General features: G+C 45.9%; 1 protein-coding gene, 1 long non-coding RNA gene and 1 pseudogene across 2 annotated transcripts in view; 1 reads left to right on the top strand and 2 right to left on the bottom strand.

The window, feature by feature from the left end:
• Positions 1–20,475, top strand: part of LOC137349196 (zinc finger protein 229-like) — a 28,638-nt gene extending 8,163 nt beyond the window's left edge. The window contains exon 3 of the mRNA XM_068014624.1: positions 19,518–20,475. Within this exon, the coding sequence (XP_067870725.1) occupies positions 19,518–20,361 (844 nt within the window). The 3' untranslated portion in view covers positions 20,362–20,475. The remainder of the gene's footprint in view (positions 1–19,517) is intronic.
• The window catches only part of LOC137348719 (zinc finger protein 585A-like), an 87,754-nt pseudogene that overhangs the window by 56,795 nt on the left and 7,181 nt on the right, over positions 1–23,778 (bottom strand).
• Positions 1,239–23,739, bottom strand: LOC137349203 (uncharacterized). The gene is made up of 4 exons (XR_010969285.1): positions 23,655–23,739; positions 14,475–14,708; positions 13,832–14,008; positions 1,239–5,594 (listed from the first exon to the last, which is right to left on the bottom strand). It is a non-coding gene; the product is annotated as an uncharacterized lncRNA (long non-coding RNA).

The raw sequence follows: 23,778 nt of genomic DNA on the forward strand, positions 1-23,778 counted from the left end.
CTGCCCCGCCATTCCATAAGATCATGGCTGATCTGTTCCAGGCCTCAACTTCTCTTTTGGGCCTGCTCTGCCAAACCCTCGACTCCCCGAGATTTCAATAATCCATCTACCTCCTCAAATATATTTAGTGACCTAGTCTCCACAGCTCTCTGAGGCAGAGAATTTCAGAGATTCACCACCCTCTGAGAGAAGAAATTCCTTCGCATCTCAGTTTTAAATGTGTGACCCTTTATTCTGTAACTACGTCCCATAGTTCGAGATTCCCCCACTAGTGGAAATATCTACCCTGCCGAGCCCCCTTAAAATCTTATATGTTTCAATAAAATCATCTCTCATTCTTCTAAACTCCAGTGAACAAAGGCCTAACCTGTTTAGCTGTTCTTGATAAGACAGCCCCTTCATCCCAGGAATCAGCCTAGTGAACCTTTTCTGAACTGCCTCCAATGCTAGTATATCCTTTCTTAAATATGGGGACCAAAACTGTACACAGTACTCCAGGTGTGGCCTCACCAACACCCTGTACAGTTGTAACAAGACTTCCCTATTTTGAAACTCTAACCCCTAGCAATAAAGGCCAAAATTCCATTTGCCTTCCTAATTACTTGCTGCACCTGCATGCTAACTTTTTGTGTTTCATGTACAAGAACACCCAGATCCCTCTGTACTGCAGTATTTTGTAGTCTTTCTCCATCTAAATAATAATCTGCCTTTTTCTTCTTCCGACCAAAGTGGATTACCTTATAATTTCCCACATTGAACTCCATCTGCCGAATTTTTGCCCACTCACTTAACCTATCTATATCCCTTTGCAGATTCTTTGTGTCCTCATCACAACATGCCTTCCCACGTATTTTTGTATCATCAGCAAATCTGGATAAACTACACTCTGTCCCTTCCTCTAAGTCATTTAATGTAGATAGTAAATAGCTGAGGCCCTAGGACTGATCCTTGTGGCATCCCAGTAGTTACGGCTTTCCAACCTGAAAAAGACCCATTGATCCTGACTCTCTGCCTTCTGTGTGTTAGCCAATCCTCAATCCATGCCAACACATTACCCCCAATACCCTGAGCTCTTATTTTGTGCAATAACCTTTTATCTGGCACCTTATTGAATGCTTTCCGAAAATCCAAATACACATAATCTACTGGTTCCCCTTTATCCACTCTGCTTGTTATATCCTCAAAGAACTCGAACAAATTTGTCAAACGTGATTTCCCTTTCATAAAGCCATGTGGACTCTGTTTGATTGCATTATGTTTTTCTAGATGTCCTGCTATTTCTTCCTTAATAATGGACTCTAGCATTTTCCCAATGACTGATGTTAAGCTAACTGGTCTATCGTTTCCAGCATTCTGTCTCCCTCCTTTCTTGAATAGGGGTGTCACATTAGTGGTTTTCCAATCTGCTGGTACCCTACCGGAATCCGGTGAGTTTTGGTATATTATGACCAATGCCTATACTATCTCTGCAGTCACTTTTAATACCCTTGGATGCAGGCCATCAGATCCTGGCGACTTGTCTGCCTTCAGTCCCATCAGTTTGTCCAGCACCTTTTCCCTCATGATAGTGATTGTTACAAGTTCCTCCCTCCCATTTACACCTTGCTCATCTATTATTGTTGGGATGTTTATAGTATCCTCCACCGTGAAGACTGATGCAAAATATTGGTTTAAATTATCTGCCATTTCCCTGTTACCAGTTATTAATTCCCCAGTCTCATCCTCTAAGGGTCCCACACTTACTTTAGCTACTCTCTTCCTTTTAATATACCCATAGAAGCTCTTACTGTTCATTTTTATATTTCTTGCCAAATCACTCTCAATCAATTTTCTCCCTCTTTATTAGTTTTTTTAGTCATCCGCTGCTGGTTTCTAAAAACTTCCCAATCCTCTGGTCTACCACTCGTTTTCGCCGCTTTGTACGCCTTTGTTTTTGATTTGATACTCTCCTTAACTTCCTTTGTTATCCACGGGTTGTTCATCGTTCTCTTCGAGTCCTTCCTTCTGACTGGAACAAATGTTTGTTGAGTGTTATGAAATATCTGCTTAAAATTCTGCCATTGCTCATCTACCGACTTCCCCTGTAGTCTATCTTCCCAGCCCGTTTTAGACAACTCTTTCTTCATACCTCTGTAATTATCCTTGTTTAAGTTGAAGACACTGGTTTGAGACCCGAGTTGCTCACCCTCAAACTGAATTTGAAATTCTACCGTGTTATGATCGCTTCCCCTTAAAAGATCCTCAACTATGAGATTTCTTATTAATCCTACCTTATTACACAATACCAAATCTAAAATAGCCTGTTCCCTGGTAGGTTCTGCAACATATTGCTCTAAGTAACAATTCCTGAGGCACTCGACAAATTCGTCTTCCATGCTATCCTTGCCACTTTGATTTGTCCAGTCTATATGCAGATTGAAATCACTCATGATAATTACAGTGCTCTTCTTACACGCCTCCATTATTTCCTGATTAATTTCTTATCCTACAGAGAGGCGACTCCTTGGGGGCCTGTAGACCACTCCCACCTGTGATTTCTTTCCCTTGCTATTCCTTTTTTTCCACCCAAATTGTTAGACAGGTAGGAAATGGGGTGACTGGCTTCCACTTTTAACCTTCCAACTGACCACAGATAGTGTTTTTATTGAACTAGTGTTTCAGCTTCTGAGTGTTTTAAGGGTCAAATAAACAGACCAACAACAGGTTTTCTCAGAGGTTTATAAAAAATAACTATTTTTCAACAACAACTGAATTGTTTGCAACATTCACCCACTCCCGCATTCACACAGATTTTTTTCTATTCATTCATGGGATGTGAGTGTCATTGGCCAGGCCAACATTTATTGCCCATCCCTAACTGCCTTTAGTGGCATGCTAGGCCATTTCAGAGGGCATGCAAGAGTCAACTACAGGTAGGCCAGACCGGGTAAGGATGGCAGACTTCCTTCCCTAAAGGACATAAGTGAACCAGATAGGTTTTTACAACAAAAAACAATGGTTTCGAGTTTCAATAGACTAGCTTTTTTAAAGAAATCCAGATTTGTATTAATTGAATTCAAATTTCACCATCTGCTATGGTGGGATTCAAACCTATGCCTCCACAGTTTGGGCTTCTGGATTACCAGTGACATTACCACTACACCACCACCTGCCCTTGTGTGGTTGGATAGAAAGGAACATATAACATGCAGTTAACGTTTCAACTGATGTCAGAGTTTCGTGGTTTGCAAAATCCTCCTGAATCATCTTGGGAGGAAAGTCTTTTCAAAGATGCAGGCCTGGATGTTTGTAGTCTTGAACTTGCTGAAGTGTTGCAGACTTCTGGTTTACTTCTGCTGGTGGGGAATTCAAAGTCACCTTGCAATTTCTCTCTGCCTCTGTTGTTCAAAGATGGTTTGAAACTGTTTTTGCAGGCAGGGCACCTTTGCTTAGCTGGTCGGTCTCACAGCTTCTCTGGCTGGAGGTATGGCCTTCAATCTCTATCTCTTTAAGATAAAAAGTCTTATCAGCTTGGTTTCAGTCATGTGACTAAAGAATGCTCTCCTCTGCAAGGTTCATACAATGTCTTTGAAGGTGCACCATTGTTAAAAATGGGGTTTGAAGTTGGCTCATCATGATACCGTGGTGTTGGTCATGACTGTTATTTTGGTTTTAAATCCACAGTCTTCCTCTCTGCCAGGGTCTTTGATAACACAATTGTTGAAGATAGGAGCTGCTTTGCTTTGAATTGCCTGTTTCCCATTTTAATGTCTTCCCAGGGCTGGACCAGATGTGATGATGGGTTTTGGTCTCCCAACAGCCCAGATGTATTTTGTATTACAGGAGGGGAGTCATCTGACCCCTACCCAATCTTGTCTGCAGCAATGTGCCCATGTTTTGGAGTTTAACTCGCCAGTTCATTTTTTATAGTTCATAACTGCTCCAGTTCACTTCATTTTTTCATCCTTGCTCCGTCTGTCAGCATAACAATTGAATCTGACTGGGTTCAGTTCTGTACTCACTGGTTCCCCCCTTTCTCCTCCCCTGAAGGTGCTGACTCTGTCTGTGTTTATGTGCTCTCTCCCCCTCCTCCGATACTCTGTCCCTCCCTGTCCATTGTAACATCTCCCAGTTCTGGTGATGGGCTCTCACTGACCACTCTCCATTTCTCCTTCTTATGCAGATGCTCTCTGATCATCAACATTTCATATCATCATACAGCAGAGAAGGAGGCCATTTGGTCCATCATGTCTCTGAAAGAACTATCCAATTAATCCCACTCCCCTACACTTTCCCCAGAGCCTTGGAAAATTTCTCTTGAAGTTTTTATCGAATTCCCTTTTAAAAGTTATTATTGACTCTGCTTCCTCCACCCTTTCCAGATCAGAACAACTCACTGTCTAAAAACATTTCTCCTCACCTCCTCCCACTGGCTTTATTGGTCAATTATTTTAAATCTCTGTCCTCTGGTTACTGACCCTCCTGCCAGTGGAAACAGTGTCTCCCTCTCTACTCAATGAAAACACCTCGTCATTTTGAACATGTCTATTAAATCTCCCATTAACTTTCTCTGCTCCCAGCTTCTCCAGAGAACTGAACCTGTAATCCCTGGTATCATTCTAGTAATTCTCCTCTGCACCCTCCCCAAGGCTTTGATTCTTCTCTAAAGTCTGGTGCCCAGAACTGGGCACAATACTCCAGCTGAGATCCAACTAGTGATTTATAAAGGTTGAGCAGAACCTCCTTGCCTCTGTACTCTCGGTTTCTATTTATAAAGCCAAGGATCTGGTCGGCTTTTTAAACAGCTTTATTAATTTGTCCGACCGCCTTCAAAGATTTGTGTACAGGCATCCCCAGGTCTCTCTGATCCTGCACTCTGTTTTAAATTGTGCTATTTAGTTTGTATCACCTGTCCTCATTGTTCTTTACAAAATGCATTACTTTATACTTTTCTTATTAAATTTCATCTTTCATGTATCTGCCCTTTGCACCAGTCTGTCAATATCCTCCAGAGATCTGGTACCATCCTTCTCACTGTTTAATCCTTTTCATTTACAGACGCTCCCTGACCAATCTCCATTTACAGACATTCCCTAAGAGTTCCCAACTCTTGCTCTTCCTCCCGCAGTTTCCGCTTACACAGCACTTCCCAGCCAGGGTGAACCCGGGAGCCACTCCCCCCAGGGTTTATTAACCTGCTCCCTCCACACCTCTTACCTGACAGCTCAGAATGCCCGGCTGATTGACGGCAGCTCTGGACCAATAGGAAGGGGAGGGGCTGAAAGACCAAGCTGGAAGTTGGTCCTCCAACCAGTTGGTGTGTATGAGGGGCCGGGTCTGTGGCACAGAGTGGGTGGGGCTGAGCCCAGATCTTAAATAAAAGCAAAATACCGCGGATGCTGGAAATCTGAAATAAGAACAGAAAGTGCTGGAATTACTCAGCAGGTCTGGCAGCATCTGTGGAGAGAGAAGCAGAGTTAACATTTCAGGTCAGTGACCTTTCATCAGAACTGGTCTTCCTCATTGGCTGAAACTGCATCATTTTGAAAGCTGATTCTCTCAAACTCCAGGAGCAAACTGGCCCTTTTCTGTTATGGCTTTAAACAGATGAAACCCTGTGGATGTGGAGCAAACATTTCAACATTTGTTAGTAAAATGGATTCATTCAGGACAGACAGCAGGGATTATTTCAGGAGATAACACAGTGCAGTGATTGTTTCTCTTTGAACTCTTCCCTTGGAGAACAGAGTGAATTAGTGGAAGGATTCACAGGCTGTTTAACACTCCTTCCATTGCTGGAACCATTTGATTCCAGCTGATCTGTTGTTCAGTCTTTAACCGGGAGAGTTTGTTGAGCTCCCACAGCTCACACAATGGGTGTGGACAATCACATCACCAGACACGGCTATGAACTCCCTGTAAATCCAACCCTCTGATTTCTGTGTTGTAACCATCTTTCCATCTATTCTGCTGCCTGGTCCTTCACTCCATACAGCCTGATCTTGGTCACCTTGCAGATTGTACAGACTGTTATGAATAGCAAGCTGGTTAAAAAACAGAAAACAGAGAGTAGGGGTTAAGAGTAGCTACTCAGACTGGTGGAAGGTGGGAAGTGGTGTTCCACAGGGATTGGTGCTGGGATCACTGTTATTCACCATTTACATAAACGATTTAGACTCGGGAATCGGAAATACAATTTCAAAATTTTCTGGATGACACCAAATTGGGAGATAGAGCTACTCCTGAGGAAAACTGTGACAAAATGCACAAATACATCAGTAAACTTGCAGAAAGTGAATGTAATTGGCAAATGAATATCAATATAGACAAATGTGCTGTGATGTATTTTGGTAGGAAGAATGAGGAGGCCACATATTACTTGGAAAATAAGAGTCTAAATGGGGAAGACGAGCAAAGAGATTGAGGGTCCAGATACACAGACCAATAAAAGTAGCAACACAGGTTAATAAGGCTGTAAAAGAAGGAAATGAAGCTCTGGGCTCATTTTTTGAGGGTTAGAAGTGAAGTTATGTTAAACTTGTATTGAACCTTGTTTAGATCACACTTGGAGATCTGAACAGTTCTGGTCTCCATATTATAAACAGGATTTGGAGGTTCTGGGAAAAGGTGCAGAAGATTTGCAAGGTGATCTTAGAACTGAGAGGATATACTTATCAGGAAAGGCTGAACAGGCTGGAGCTCTTTTCTTGAGATAAAGAAGATGGTCGATGGGTGATCTGATAGAAGTCTTGAAGATTATTAAAGGGTTATACAGGGTGGACGTAGAGAAAAGCTTTTTCAATTGTGGGGGATTCCAAAACTAGTGGTGATGAATATCAGATAGTCACTAATGAATCCAATAGGGAATTCAGGAGAAACTTCTTTACCCAAAGAGAGGGAAGAATGTGGAACATGCTACCACAGGTAGTAGTTGAGGTGAATAGCAGAGATATATTTAAAGGAAAGCTGGATAAGTACATAAGGGAGAAAGGAATGGAAGGATATGCTGATCGGGTTTGATGAATTGTACACCATCTTCTTCTCCAAATATCTCTCAGCTTCTCTAATGGCTGCTTTTGTCTCCCTCAATTGTGGGTGATATTTGTCCCTATTCTCCTGGAAACAGAATCTGTCTTGTTGCAAACTGGGTTCAGGGTAAGAGATATCAGGGAGTCAGGCATCATTCATCCCTAGATCTATGCTGACACTTAAAAGCCCAGACAGTTCCTTAGCAAGAATTCCTCTGGTTCCTCACCATGTATTTGTCAGAATACTGAAACCCTGCTTTCTTAAAGGCCACTCCTGGAGTCCCCACTCCCAGGTAACATTCACGCCCCTCAAGTGCCGGGCAATGACCACCTCCAACAAGAGAAAATCTATCCATGTTGCTTTGACATTCAATGGCATTACCATCACTGAATTCCCCCACCATCAACATCCTGGGGGGGTTCCCATTGACCAGAAAGTTAACTGGACCAGCCATATAAATACTGTGACTACAAGAGGTCAGACACCGGGAATTTTATGGCGAGTAACTCACCTCCTGATTCTGCAAAGTCTGTCCACCATCTCCAAGGTATAAGTCAGGAGTGTAATGGAATACTCTCCACTTGCCTGGATGGGTGCAGTTCCAACAACACTCAAGAAGCTCAACACCATCCAAGACAAAGCAGCCTGCTTGAACAGCACCCCATCCACCATCCACATTTACTCGCTCCAGCACTAGTGCGCAATGGCAGCAGTGTGTACCATATACAAAATGCACTGCAGCAACTCGCCAAAACTCCTCCCACACCACCTTCTGAACCTGCGACCTTGATCATCCAGAAGGAGCAACAGACACATGGGAACACCATCATCTGCAATTCCCCTCCAAGCCACACACCATTCTGACTTGGAACTATATCACTGTTCCTTCACTGTCACTGGGTCAAAAGCCTGGAACTCCCTAACAGCACTGTGGGGGTATCCACACCAGATGGCCTGCAGCAGTTCAAGGCGGTGGCTCACCACCACTTTCTCAAGGGCAATTAGAGATGGACAACAAATGCTGGCCTTGCCAGCGACAATCCCATCCCACGAAAAAACTCTGAGTCTGCAACCTTCAGAAGGGTCAGTGGTGGAGTTTCACAGCGGGAGTGATCCCAGAGTAACTGTCGGGATCGCACACCCGTGGATGTTCCGGGTCCTGCTGTCTTACACTAACACATCAATAGGGAATTCCTGGAAACAGCTGCAGATCCTTCTTTATCTGGAGATCAAATGTCTGTGGTATAATTGTGCCAGCAGTTAACAGGCTCCTGGGAACTCCTCTGTCTGCTATTTTAATGCAGAATTTAACCAATTTATTTTTTAAAAGGTGTATTTTAAATGAGTTAACAGCCTTAAATGTATTCAACAATGGAGCATCCATAACCATCTGGAGTAGAAAATTCCAAAGATTCACAACCCTTTGAGTGGAGTAATTTCTCCTCATCTCAGTGCTATTTGATCGGTCCCGTATCCTGAGACTGTGTCCCTATGTTTTAGATTCCCCAACCAGCTCAAACAATCTCTGCGTCTATCCTTCCAGCCCCTTTAGCATCTTGTATGTCTCAATTAGATTGCCTCTCATTCTTCTAAATTCCTGAAAATATAGGCCCAATTTACTCAGACTCTCATCATAGGACAACCCCCTCATCCCAGGGACCAATTTAGTGAACCTTCACTGTACTGCCTCCAATACAAGTATATCCTTTCTTAAATGTGGAGACCAGAACTGCATACAGTATTCCAGATGTGTTCTCACCAAACCCTGTACAATTGTAACAATACATCCTTAATCCTGTACTCCTAACCCCTTGCAATAAAGGCCAACATGACATTTGACTTCCTAATTGCATACTGTACCTGCATGCTAACTTTCTGCATTCCTCGTACAAGCACACCCAAGTCTCTTTGAACATCAACACTTACAATTTTCACATTTTTAAAAATGTTCTGATTTTCTATTCTTACAACCAAAATGAATAACTTCACACTTCCCTACATTATACTCCATCTGCCATATTGTTGCCCACTCACTCAACCTGTCTATATCTCTTTGCAGCCTCACTGTGTTCTCCCCACAGCTTACCTTTCCACCGAGCTTTGTGTCATCAGCAAACTGAGATACATTACTCTGTCTCTTCATCCAAGACATTAATATAGAGTGTAAATAGCTGAAGCCCCAACACTGATCCTTGCGGCACCCCACTATTCACTGCCTGCCAACATGAAAATGATCCATTTATGCCCACTCTGTTGTTTCCTGTCCGTTAACCAATCATCTATCCAAGCTAATATATTACCCCCAACTCCATAAGCCCTTATCTTGCCTATTAACCTTTCGTGTGGCACCTTATCGAATGCCTTTTGAAAATCCAGGTATACTATATCTACTGGTTGCCCTTTATCTACGCTACTAGTTACATCTTGAAAAACCTCTAATAAATACATCAAACAGGATTTCCCTTTCATAAAACCATGTTGACTTGGTCTAATCACACTTTGGTTTTCTAAGTGCCTTGTTAAGACTTTCCTAATAGATTTCAGCATTTTCCCAACAACTGATGTTAGGCGAACTGGCCTGTAGTTCCCTATTTCCTCTCTCCCTCCTTTCTTGAAAAGTAGTGTAACATTTGCCAACTTTCAATCTGATGGGACTGTTCCTGAATCTAAGGAATTTTGGAAAATCATAGCTCGCACATCCCCTATCCTTGCAGCTATCTCTTTTAGAAGTCGAGGGTGTCGGCCATCAGTTCCTGGAGATTTGTTAGATTTTAATCTCAAGTTTCTCCAATGCTTTTTTTCTGCTGATACTAATTTCCTTCATTTCCTCACATTCATCCCCTAGATTGTCTATTTCTGGTATGAAACTTGTGTCTTCATCAATGACTTTTTATCCATCATAAGGTCAGAAGTGGGCATGTTCACTGATGATTGGTTCTGAACATCGTACATTCACGACTCCTCAGATACTGAAGCTGTCCGTGTAGAAATGCAGCAAGACCTGGACAACATTCGAGCTTGGGCTTAGTAGCAGGTTACATTCGTGCCACACATGTGCCAGGCGACGACCATTTCCAAGAGGGGCGCGAGGGGTTACCATTGACCAGAAACTGAACTGGAGTAGCCACATAAATACTGTGGCTACAAGAATAGGTCAGAGGCTAGGAATACTGCAGCAGGTAACCCGCCTCCTGACTCCCCAAAGCCTGTCCACCATCGACAAGGCAAGAGTCAGGAGTGTGATGGAATACTCTCCACTTGCCTGGATGGGTGCAGCTCCAACAACACTCAAGAAGCTCGATGCCATCCAGGCCAAAGCAGCCTGCTTGATAGGCACACCAACCATAAATATTCACTCCCTCCACCGCCAACGCACGGTGGCAGCAGTGTGTACCGCCTAAAAGATGCACTACAGAAACTCACCAAGGCTCCTTCGACAGCACCTTCCAAACTGGCGACCTCTACCACCTAGAAGTACAGCGAGGACAGCAGATGCAATGGGAACACCACCATCTGCAAGTACCCCTCAAAGCCACACACCATCCTGACTTGGAACTATATCGCAGTTGCTTCACTGTTGCTGGATCAAAATCCTGGAACTCCCTTCCTAACAGCACTGTGGGTGTACCTACTTCACATGGACTGCAGTGGTTCAAGAAGGCAGCTCACCACCACCTTCTCAAGGGCATTTAGGGATAGGTAAGAAATGCTGGCCCAGACAACAAGGCCCACATCACATGAATGAATAAATTATTCCAGGTGTGGTCCCAAACATGGGTGACTAACAGCTACCAGGAAAAGCAGCTCAATAATTTCCAAATTCATTGTCTGTGGCGCATTGTAGATATATCCTGGCAGGACAAAATTATGAACGTGGCAATCCACTCAAAGGCAGAGCTCCCAACTGTGTTGGCAATAACCAAACAGGTGGCTTCAAAGATTGGACACGTCCACAGGATGGAAGACAGTCGCATACCCAAAGCCCTCCTGTATGGTGAGTTAGCCGGGGCCAGACGACCAGTGGGGCGCCCAAAGCTCTGCTTCAATGATACTTGCAAGACACTAAATGTCGACTATCGAACCTGGGAGTCACCAGCTGGCAGAAGAGGGAAATGGCGACACATCCTGTGGACTGATGTGCACGACCACGATGACCAGTTGCTGAAGCAGCTTGGCAACAGGCGTCAACATCAAAAACAGCAGCTCATTTGGCAGCTTCACATGTGGCACTTGTGGCAGGACCTGCCTCTCAAGGATTGGCCTTCACAGCCATCAGCAAAGCTGCACCAAGAGAAGACACTCCACCAAAACGGATTGTTTGCTGAATGTCCATCATCTTTCATAGATGGAAAGGTGCCAACCATTCCGGTCCCAAGCTCGTATAATTGTAGCAAGACCTTTTTATTCTTGTTCTCCAATCCCCTTGCAATAAAGGCCAACATGCCATTTACCTTCCTAATTGTTTGCTGTACCTGCATGCTAACTTTTTATGTTTCTTGTAGGAGTATACCCAAGCCTCTTTGAATATCAGATTTACATTATTCACATCTTACGACCAAAGTGAATAATCCCACACTTTCCCACTTTATACTCCATCTGCCACCTTGTTGCCCACTCGCTTAACCTGTCTATACCTCTTTGGAACCTCTGTGTCCTCCTCACAGCTTACAGTCCCACCAAACTTTGTATCATCAGCAAACTTAGATACATTACTCACTGTCTCTTCATCTAAGTCATTAATATAGATTGTATACAGGATCCAGGGTGGAATAATTCTCGGGTTTACAGGGCCAAGGGGTGCATTAATGTTCATGTTTACAAGGCCCAGGCGTGGTTTAACACTCTGATTTAACACTCATGTTTACAGGGCCCAGGGATGGATTAATACTCGGGTTTACAGGGCCCAGGGGTGGAATAATGCTCGGATTTACAGGGCCCAGGGATGGATTAATGCTCGGATTTACAGGGCCCAGGGATGGATTAATGCTCGGGTTTACAGGGCCCAGGGATGGATTAATGCTCGGATTTACAGGGCCCAGGGATGGATTAATACTCGGGTTTACAGGGCCCAGGGGTGGAATAATGCTCGGATTTACAGGGCCCAGGGATGGATTAATACTCGGGTTTACAGGGCCCAGGGGTGGAATAATGCTCGGATTTACAGGGCCCAGGGATGGATTAATGCTCGGATTTACAGGGCCCAGGGATGGATTAATACTCGGGTTTACAGGGCCCAGGGGTGGAATAATGCTCGGATTTACAGGGCCCAGGGATGGATTAATGCTCGGATTTACAGGGCCCAGGGATGGATTAATGCTCGGATTTACAGGGCCCAGGGATGGATTAATGCTCGGGTTTACAGGGCCCAGGGATGGATTAATGCTCGGGTTTACAGGGCCCAGGGGTGGATTAATGCTCGGGTTTACAGGGCCCAGGGGTGGATTAATGCTCGGGTTTACAGGGCCCAGGGATGGAATAATGCTCGGATTTACAGGGCCCAGGGATGGATTAATGCTCGGGTTTACAGGGCCCAGGGGTGGATTAATGCTCGGGTTTACAGGGCCCGGGGGTGGATTAATGCTCGGGTTCACAGGGCCCGGGGGTGGATTAATGCTCGGGTTCACAGGGCCCGGGGGTGGATTAATGCTGGGGTTTACAGGGTCCGGGGGTGGATTAATGCTGGGGTTTACAGGGCCCGGGGGTGGATTAATGCTGGGGTTTACAGGGCCCTGGTGTGGATTAATGCTGGGGTTGACAAGGCCCAGGGGTGGATTAATGCTGGGGTTTACAGGGCCCAGGGGTGGATTAATGCTGGGGTTTACAGGGCCCAGGGATGGATTAATGCTCAGGTTTACAAGGCCCAGGGATGGATTAATGCTCGGGTTTACAGGGCCCAGGGATGGATTAATGCTCAGGTTTACAAGGCCCGGAGGTGGATTAATGCTGGGATTTACAGGGCCAAGAGGTGGATTAACGCGCAGGTTTACAGGGCCCGGGGGTGGATTAATGCTCAGGTTTACAGTGTCCATGGGTAGTTTAATGCTCGGATTTACAGGGCCCAGTGGTGGGTTAATACTCAATTTTAGAGGACCCGGGGTGGATTAATGCTCAGGTTTACAGGGGCTGCGGTGGATTAGTGAAAGGTCTGGCTTGAAGGTTTTGACTATGCAACTTGAGTATTGTGTCCAGTTCTGGTCACCACACTTTAGGAAGGAAGTGAAGGTCCTTGAGGGGGTGCAGGTTGGAGAAGCTGGGGTTGTTTTCCTTGGAGCAAAGGAGATTGAGGGGTGATCTGATAGAAGTGTTCAAAATTTTGACAGGTTTAGACAAGGTAGACAAGGAAAAACTGTTTCCATTAGACGACTGGACAAGGACTAAGTGACACAGATTAAAGTTTTAGGCAAAGGATAAAGGGGATGTGAGGAAGAAATTTGTTCCACAGTGGAGTGATAATGACCTGGAACTCACTGCCTATGAGGGCAGTGGAAGCGCAGATGATCAATGATTCCAAAAGGAAATTGGATGGGCACTTGAGGGAAATAAACCTGCAGGACTATGGGGATAGAGCAGGGGAATGGGACTGATTGGATTGATCTACAGAGAGCTGGCATGGAATCAAAAAGCTGAATGTCCTCCTTTGGTGCCTAATGACTCTATAATTAATTTGTGGAATCTCTCCTCGTAATTTAACCCTTGGAGTCCAGGTATCATTCAGATAAATCTAAGCTGCACTCCTTCCAAGGCCAATATATCCTAAGGTGTGATGCACAGAACTAAACACCGTACTCCAGGTGTGGTCTAACCAGGGATTTGTGTATCTCACCGCTTTTCCAGTCACACTGATAGCAGAAATCTTTTCCCACAGAACAGACAAACCTTTTTCCTTCCACGTTCAAAGCCGATGATATTCAGGTCCTGATGAATTGAGTAATTCTGTCAGATCTTGATGTGATATTTGGTTTGAAATTCCCCATCTGCAAGTCCCCCCCTTTCTAAGCTCCTGTAAAAGGAGTTAAAAAAAACATCACTGCCAGTCCAGGGTAGAATTTCAGAAGAGACAAACATTTCTCTTGGTTTGAGTTTGCTGTGTGTAAATCCTCCCCTTCTAACCCTCTGTAAAAGCAGTTTACAAAAGCCATCACTGTCAGTCCAGGATAGAAATTCACAGCATTCTCTTCTCCTGCTTCCTGGCCCAGGATGGCTGCGCATGCGTCCTGCTGCACACAGGGAGGCAACATAACATCCGGGATTCACATCTGCAGAAATCCCTGTCTATTTCCCAAACTATAAAATCTCCCATCACTATTGTTCTTCTGGTCTTCTTTTTGACCCCTGCACAGCTGATCCAACCACGGTACCATGGACTTGGCTCTGGCTACACTCCCCAGATGAACCATTACTTCCCTCAGTATTCAGAACTGAATACAGTTAGAGAGTGAGATGCACGCAGGGGTCTCCAGCATTACCTGCCTGTTTCTTCTTGAGTGACTGTGGGCTCTCTCCCTGCAAAATTTGAATCGTCCGCCGAACCCAGCAGCGAAGAATCGGGGTCCGTTCACCCTCGCTCAGCTTCTTGGAACCGTACCGCGCATGCTCGGCGCAGAGGCGTGTCCTTACCGCGCCTGCGCGTGGCGGCCCTTCTGGAGAGAGGCCGTATTCATCCGCGCCAAGCATTCTGGGCAGGTTTGTCTGCCATTTCTCTGTAATAGAATGGAGAGGAAGTTCATATTTCATACAAAGCAAAATACAATGGGGGAAAAAAAACAGTCAAGATTATATTAAGTTCGCTTTTGTTCACAGCGCAATCACGAGGTGGCGCACTACTGGCACATGCGCAAATGCAGCCTCATCGACTGTAATATCACTGACAACTGCCGTTAATAAAGATGGCGCTGCTCAATTTGACACAAAAATGCAAAGGACACCTTCACAGAATTGCGCTGCCCTTTAATCCCGCCCCCTCTTGCTATTGGTCCGCAGCTGCCGTCAATCACCCGGTTAATTGAGAGGACGCTGGTGGGAGCTTCAGGTACAGCGGGCGCAGGCGCAGTAGTTGGAACTTATGTCGTCTGTTCCTATCTGCAGTCGGTAAGCGGCGGCGAGACTTCCGAAACACCCGGTGTAGGCCTCAACACCCCTAATAAAAAGCTCCCGGTTCCGCGTTTGCACCGAGCGGGGCTTCTCCCCGTGACAGGCCCGGAGTTAACGTCCGCCAAATTTTCAGCTCTTTTGGAGGAGCTAAGGATTAATAAACTTAACATCAAAGGACACAACTTTGAAGGAAACTTATCTCAGTTATAAAGGGGCCTGGGGGAGGGGAGGGGAGGGAGAGAGGAACCATTTGGGACACAGCACAGGGCAGGAGGTCCCCCCTCCCACAAAGACTCCCCTTGGACTGGGCCACACCTGGCTCAAGGTGCTGCAAGCGGCTAGGCTGAGCTGTGGACTGGGAGGAGTGGGGGGTTTGACTGACAGGCTTGGGGAGGGGGATATCAGGGGCAGGTACTCACACTGCTCCCCCTTTTCCTTCTGGGATGTTTTACTGGAGTCGTGTTGCTGAGTGTTTCTAAACTCTGTCTCCCTATCCTGGTAATGTCGGTGGATTGTAGGTTGCTGTGAGTGTTGGACTATATTATAGAATTGTGTTTACTTTAATATTTGGGGGGGGGGGGGTAATCTCTGTTTTATATTTGGTGGAGGGGTGGAGTTTTAATGTTCACTGTTTTATATTTGGGTCTGGGGGTGGGGGAATAATTTTCACTTCAATCATAGAATTGTTGCAGCATAGAAGGATGTTATTCAGCCCATTCTGTTTGTGCTGGTTCTCTGAAGGAGCAGTTCACCTCGTACAACTCTCCATAACCCTGCATGGCCTTCCATTTCAGATAGTAATCCAGTTCCCTCTTGAATGCCTCAATCGAACCTGCCTCCACCATACCCCTCTAAACCTTGGGGCAACGCTTGCTTCACACACGCAGTGTAGCTCCAGGCCCCAATATAAACAAGAAAAATTCTCCAATTTATAATCACCCAATGTAGGCCTCAAATCCTGAGTAAGAAGCTCTCAGTCCCGCATTTGCTCCGAGTGGGGCGGCAGCTATGGGGCTTCTCCCGGTGATAGGTCGGGTTAACGGCTGCCATCTTTGTAGGGGGACAATATGCAGTAGGGCGCATGTGCGGCTATCCTGGGCCAGGAAGCGGGGGGTGGTGGGGAGGGAATGTTGTGAATTTCTATCCTGGACTGACAGTGATGGCTTTTTTTAAATCAACTTTTATTGGGGATTTGAAGGGGAGGATTTACATACAACAAGCTCAAACCAAGAGAAATGGTTGTCTCTTCTGAATTTCTATCCTGGATTGACAGTGATGGCTTTTCTAACTCCTTTTCCAGGAACCTGGACAGTTGAGTGATGACAACGTACATTCATGGAAAAATAACAAGTGATGTTACAACGCAACAGGAAGGTGATTGGTTGTTGAGTATTACCATTGACTTTATTTCTGCAAGGGCAGTGGGTTAAAGTAAGAACTTTAGTAAACTGCTTGATTTGTTTTTAAGTTTGGCAAGTTTTAAATTACTTGTGTTTGAATAGGTTTAAGTCTAAGTAAGTTTTGTGTATTTTTTAAAATAACTTCCCTATAAAATAAAGTGAGGTCAGCAGAATGGAAATAGTTAATAGTCTAATAAATAGAGTAATGGCAGGGCACATCGGTCCTGTTTAATGCACATCCTCTTCCATCTGGAGACTACAGGAAACTTCTTGTGACCTGGACAGCTGCATGTGTAGGAAGTATCATCAGCTGGAGCAGCTTGAGCTGTGGGATTCGGAGCTTGAGCATCAACTGACAACACTGCAGATCTCCTGTAAGGCTGAGAGCTATGTAGTTAGTATGTTTCTGGAAGTGGTCACCCCACAACTTGAGTGAGTAGGCAGAGAGGCAATGGGTGACAGCCAGGCAGCCAAAGAAGACCAAGCATTTAGTGCAGGAGTCCCCTGAGTGCAACTCACTTTCCAACAGCGACATGAAGAAAAACCTTTTTACGCAGTGAGTGGTTAGGATCTGGAAGTCACTGCATAAGGGTGTGGTGAAGGCAGACTCAATCGTGGATTTTCAAAGGGATTTGTGTTATTATCTGAAAAGAAGATATTTGCGGGGCTATGGGGAAAAGGCAGATGAGTGGGATGAGCGGAGTCGATCCAGAGATCCGGCACAGACATAGAGTCATAGAGTTTTACAGCACAGAAACAGGCCCAACGCGCCTGCGCCGACCATCAAGCATCCGTCCTAACTAATCCCATTTCCCCACACTTGGCCCGTAGCCTTGTGTGTTATGGCGTTTCGAGTGCTCATCTAAATACTTCTTAAATGTTGTGAGGGTTCCTGCCTCTACCACCCCTTCAGGCAGTGTGTTCCAGATTCCAACCACCCTCTGAATGAAAAAGTTCTTCCTCAACTCCCCTCTAAACCTTCTGCCCCTTACCTTAAATCTATGTCCCCTAATTATTGACCTTTCCTCTAAGGGAAAAAGTTATTTCCTATCTATCCTATCAATGCCCCTCATAATTTTGTATACCTCAATCAGGTCCCCCCTCAGCCTTCTCTGCTCCAAAGAAAACAACCCTAGCCTATCCAGTCTCTCTTCATAACTGAAATGCTCCAGCCCAGGCAACATCCTGGTGAATCTCCTCTGCACCCCCTCCAGTGCAATCAGATCCTTCCTATAGTGTGGTGACCAGAACTGTACACAGTACTCCAGCTGTGGCCTAACTCGCATTTTATACAGCTCCATCATAACCTTCCTGCTCTTATATTCTGTGCTTCGGCTAATAAAGGCAAGTATCCCATATGCCTTCCTAACCACCTTATCTACCTGTGTTGCTGTCTTCAGTGATCTATGGACAAGCACCCCAAAGAGTCTCTGACCCTCTGAACTCCCCAGGGTCCTACCATCCATTGTATATTTCATTGCCTTGTTAGGCCTCCCAAAGACATGATGGGCCGAATGGTCTCCTTCTGTACTGTAACCATTTTATGATGCCATGATTTTAGGTGAAGCAGTCGGTTTGGTGAAGGTGCTTCCATAATGGTGTTAGGGAAGGTGTTACAGGATTTTCAGCCAGTGATGATGAAGGAACGGTGATCTATATCCATGTCCACAACAACAGCTTGCATTTATATAGCGCCTTTAATGTAATAAAGCATTTCAAGGCATTTTACAGCAGTGTTATAAAGCAACATTCGACACTGAGCCACATACGGATATTCGGGCAGGTCAGCTTGGTCAAAGAGGAACATACGAATTAGGAGCAGAAGTAGGTCATTTGGTCCCTCTGGCCTGCTCTGCCATTCAACAAGGTCATGGCTGATTTGTTTGTGTCTCGAATTCCACACTCTCATCTACCCCCGATAACCTTTGATTCCCTTACCTAACAAGAATCTATCTACCCCACCTTAAAAATATTTAATGACCCCGCTTCCAGGTTTTAAGGAGTGTCTTGAAGGAGGAACGTGAGGTAGAGAGGCGGAGAAGTTTAGTGAGGGATTTCCAAAGGTTATGACCTTGGCAGCTGAAGGCATGGCCACCAGTGGTGGAGCAATGAAAATCGAGGATGCTCAAGATGCCAGAATTAGATGAGCCCTGATCTCTCGGAGGGTTGTAGGACTGGAGGAGATTATAGAGATAGTGAGGGGAGAGGGAATGGAGGGATTTGAAAGCAAGGATCAGCATTTTAAAATTGAGGTGCTGCTCAACCGGGAGTTGGTGTGGTCTTGGTGATAGTGCGAATATGTGGTCAGAAGCTCAACTCAGAGTCAGATATGACACTAAGGTTTAGCCTCAGACACTTTGCAGGGCAAGGGATGGAGTCAGTGGTTTGAGAGTGGAGTTTGTAGCGGGGACTGAAGCCAATGGCTTCAGACTTCCCAGTGTTTAAATGAAGGAACTTTCTGTTAATCAGTACTGGATGTCAGACAAGTCTGGATGGTGTGCGACTTGAAGGTGATGGTGTTCGCATACACCTGCTACCATGGTCCTTCTAGAAGATGGAAGTCGAAGGTTTGGGAGTTCTGGTTGAGGTGTAGAGATATAAAATCCCTCTCCTTTGTCCTCTCTGCTTCTTGCATCTATATCTCTCTATCTCTCTCTGTGCCTCAGCCCCTTTCTGTGCCTGAGTCTTGTGCAGGCTCAAACTGGGAGGTGTGTTCCCTTCATTGAAGGACACCAGTTGGGTTTTTACAACAGTTCAGCGGCATTCATGGTCACTTTTTCCTATTGTCAGCCCCACAAATTCCCAGATTCATTCAGCTCCATTTCACAACCTGCCTTTATGGGTTCTCTCTCACTTTTTTTTTCCTGTTTTAAATCAATTTCACAGGGAATTAGAAGGGGAAGATTTGCAGTCGGAAACGCAAACCAACATCGCAGCAGGATCTAACAAGTCGCCCAATTTATCAGAACCTGAATATCAGAGAATTTTGAACATGGAAGGAAAAAGCAGCGATCACAGTGGGGAGAAACTGTACATGTGTTCTGTGTGTGGACGAGGTTTCAGCCGATCATCTGGCCTGTCGAAACACAAGCGCAGTCACACTGTAGAGAAGCCGTGGAAATGTGGGGACTGTGGAAAGGGATTCAATTACCCATCCCAACTAGAAACTCATCGGCGGACTCATACTGGGGAGAGGCCATTCACCTGCTCAGTGTGTGGGAAAGGATTCACTCAGTCAACCAGCCTGCTAGCACACCAGCGGGTTCACACTAGGGAGAGACCGTTTACCTGCTCCATATGTGGGAAGGGATTCACTCAGTCAACCACCCTGCTGAGACACCAGCAACTTCACACTGGGGAGAGGCTGTTCACCTGCTCCGAGTGTGGGAAGGGATTTGCTTGTTCATCACACCTGCTGAGACACCAGCGAGCTCACGTTGGGGAGAGGCCATTCATTTGCTCCATGTGCGGGAAGGGATTCACTCAGTCAACCACCCTGCTGACACACCAGCGAGTTCACACTGGGGAGAGGCCATACACCTGCAAAGAGTGTGGAAAGGGATTCACGCAGTCATCCATACTGCTGACGCACCAGCGTACCCACACTGGGGAGAGGCCGTTCACCTGCTCTTTGTGTGGGAAGGGATTTGCTCGTTCATCCAACCTCCTGACACACCAGCGAGTTCACACTGGGGAGAGGCCGTTCACCTGCTCTGTGTGTGGGAAGGGATTTGCTCATTCATCCAACCTTCTGACACACCGGCGAGTTCACACTGAGGAGAGGCCATTCAGTTGTTCTGTGTGTGGTAAGGGATTCACTCGGTCATCCAGCCTGCTAACACACCAGAGAGTTCACAGGTAACCACAGTGGTTGGATTTGGCAGTTAATCACATCCAGGACTGAACTATGTTCATTGGGGTCTGTTTTTGCTGTAGTTAATAAACTCCAGCCCACTTACAGGGATTAATATTCTCCATAAAGGTCAAATAAATCAATTTTGCATTAAATATGCAGTGTGTGAAGTCTTTTTAATCTCTCTAACACAAGTCTGTTCCATTGAAGTGCTCTCCCTCTCCCCTGTCTTCTCCATCCTCAGCTCCAAGTATGAGGAGCTCATGGTCTTCTTTGTCACTCAGATTGAGACTATCCAATCAGCTGCCTCTGCTGCTTCCCTCCCTTCCACTACCCCACCAGGTCAAACTGCTTCTAAAGATCCTCCTGCCCGAGCCCTGAACCCACATCTTTCTTTAGTTTCTCTCCTATCTCCCTCATGCCCTCTTCGAGCTCATCTTGTCCATGAGACTTACCTCCTGATTCCTCAACCTTATTCCCACTAGACTGCTGACCAGACAACTTCCCCATGTTAGTTGAAATTATTAATGGTTCTCTCTCTTGAGGTACCGTCCCTGTCTCCTCTAAATCTGCCTTCATCACCTTCTCCTCAAAAAATAAAAACCCTCGACTCCACCGTCCTTGCGAACAACCACCGTCTGCAACCTCCCTTTCTCCAACATCCTTGAACGTATTGTCAACTCACAAATATGTGCCCATCTTTCCCAGAACTCCATGTTTGACTCCCTCCAATCAGGTTTTCCCCTTGCCACAGTGCAGAAATAACTCTTATCAAAGTCACAACTGACATCCCATGTAACTGAGACAAAGGTAAACTATCCCCCCTCGTCCTCCTCGACCTGTCTGCAGCCTCTGACATGGTTGACCACACCATCCGCCTCCAACACCTCTCTGCTGTTGACCCAGCAGGGTGGGACTGCACTCCCCGGGTTCCATTCTTCAGGCTGTGTAACTGGTTAAAGCTCTTTCCACAGTCAGTGCACTGGAACACTCTCACTCGGGTGTGTGTGTCTCGGTGCTTTTCCAGCCACACTGATGTTTGAAATCTTTTCCCACAGACAAACATTTCTCCTTCCACATTCAAAGGCTGATGATATTCAGGTCCTGATGAATTGAGTGACTCAGATCTTGACGTGACATTTGGTTTGAGTTTCCCATTTGCAAAACACCCCCTTCTAAACCTCCTGTAAAAGGAGTTTATAAAAGCAATCACTGTCAGTCCGGGATAGAAATTCAGAACAGACAATTCAAGTTTCTATGGAACATTCTTTCCTCTCTCGTTCCCCAAATCTGTAAATCCCTGTCCCACACACTCTCCCTCCTCCATGTGCTGAAATCCAAACCCATGGCACCATCTCCCATTTGTTTTCTTTTTAGTAAGCTGTTCTCCCTCCCCTCAAGGTGGTGTCTCTGACTGGGTTCGGTTCTCCACTCACTGGTTCCCCCCTCTCTCTCCTCCCCAGAAGGTCCTGACTGTCTCTGTATGTGCTCTCTTCCCCCTCCTCCGACATTCTGTCCCTCCCTGTCCATTGTAATATCTCCCAGTTCTGGTGTTGGGCACTCGCTGACCACTTTTCATTTCTCCTTCTGCAGATGTTCCCCAATCGTTGAAATTTCATATAAATACTGTGGCTACAAGAGCAGGTCAGAGGCTGGGAATCCTGTGGCAAGTAACTCACCACCTGCCTCCCCAAAGCCTGTCCACCATCTACAAGGCACAAGTCAGGAGTGTGATGGAATACTCTCCACTTGCCTGGATGGGTGCGGCTCCAACAACTCAAAAAGCTTGAAACCATCCAGGACAAAGCAGCCCGCTTGATTGGCACCCCGTCTACAAACATTCACTCCCTCCAGCACCAATGCACAGTGGCAGCAGTGTGTACCATCTACAAGATGCCCTGCAGCAACGCACCAAGTCTACTCAGGCAGCACCTGCCAAACCCATGACCTTTACCACCCAGAGGGACAAGGACAGCAGATGCATGGGAATGCCACCTCCTGCAAGTTCTCCAAGCCACACACCATCCTGACTTGTCACTCTGTCGCCGCTCCTTCACTGTCGCTGGGTCGAAATCCTGGAACTCCCTTCCTAACAGCACTGTGGGTGTACCTACCCCGTGTGGACTGTAGTGGTTCAAGAAGGCAGCTCACCACCACCTTCTCAAGGGCAATTAGGGAGGGTAATAAATGCTGGCCTAGCCAGCGACGCCCACATCCAATGAAAAAAGAATAAAAAATAAATAAATGTACAGCTCAGAAGGAGGCCGTTCGGTCCATTGTGTCTGTGCTGGCTCTGAAAGAACTATCCAATAAGTCTCACACCTGTACACTTTCCCCAGAGCCTTGGAAAATTTCCCCTCTGAAGTTTTTATCCAATTCTCTTTTGAAAGTTATTATTGAATCTGCTTCCTCCACCCTTTCAGGCAGTGCATTCCAGATCAGAACAACTCACTACCTATAAACATTTCTCCTCACCTCATCCCACTGGCTTTATTGGTCAATTATTTTAAATCCTCCGGTTACTGACCCTCCTGCCAGTGGAAACAGTGTCTCCCTCTCTGCTCAATGAAAATCCCTCATCATTTTGAACATGTCTATTAAATCTCCCCTTAACCTTCTCTGCTCTCAGGAGAACAATCCCAGCTTCTCCAACCTCTCCAGGAAACTGAAACCCCTCATCCCTGGTATCATTCTAGTAAATCTCCTCCGCACGCTCTCCAAGGCCTTGATTCTTTCCTAAAGTCTGGTGCCCAGAACTGGACACAATATTCCAGCTGAGATCTAACTAGTGATTTATAAAGGTTTAGCAGAACCTGCTAGCCTCTGTACTCTAGGCTTCTATTTATAAAGCCAAGGATCTGGTCTGCTTTTTAAACAGCTTTATTAATTTGTCCTGTCACCTTAAAAGATTTGTGTCCAGGCATCCCCAGGTCTCTCTGATCCTACACTGTGTTTAAAATTGTACTATTTTGTTTATATAGTCTCTCCTCATTATTCCTTTCAAAATACATTACTTTACAATTTTCTGCATTAAATTCCATCTGCCATGTATCTGCCCATTGCACCAGTCTGTCAATATCCTCCAGAGATCTGGTACTCTCATTCTAACTGTTCATCTCTGTCATTTAGAGACGCTCCCTGCCAAGTTCCCATTTCTCCCTCATTTACAGACGCTCCCTGAGAGTTCTCGGCTCTTGCTGTTCCTCCCGGAGTTTGCCGCTCACACTGCGCTTTCCGGCCGGGGTAATACCGGGAGCCGCTTCCCCCAGGGTTTATTAACCCGCTCCCTCCACACCTCTTACCTGGCAGCTCACAATGCCCGGATAACTGACGGCATGTCCGGACCAAGGCGTCGAGCGGAGCGGCGCTGGTGGACCGAATAGGCGAGTGGTCCTCCAAACAATCAGAGTCAATGAGGGGCGGGGC

This window comes from Heterodontus francisci, chromosome 34 (assembly GCF_036365525.1).
Source record: "Heterodontus francisci isolate sHetFra1 chromosome 34, sHetFra1.hap1, whole genome shotgun sequence".
Taxonomy (NCBI): domain Eukaryota; kingdom Metazoa; phylum Chordata; class Chondrichthyes; order Heterodontiformes; family Heterodontidae; genus Heterodontus; species Heterodontus francisci.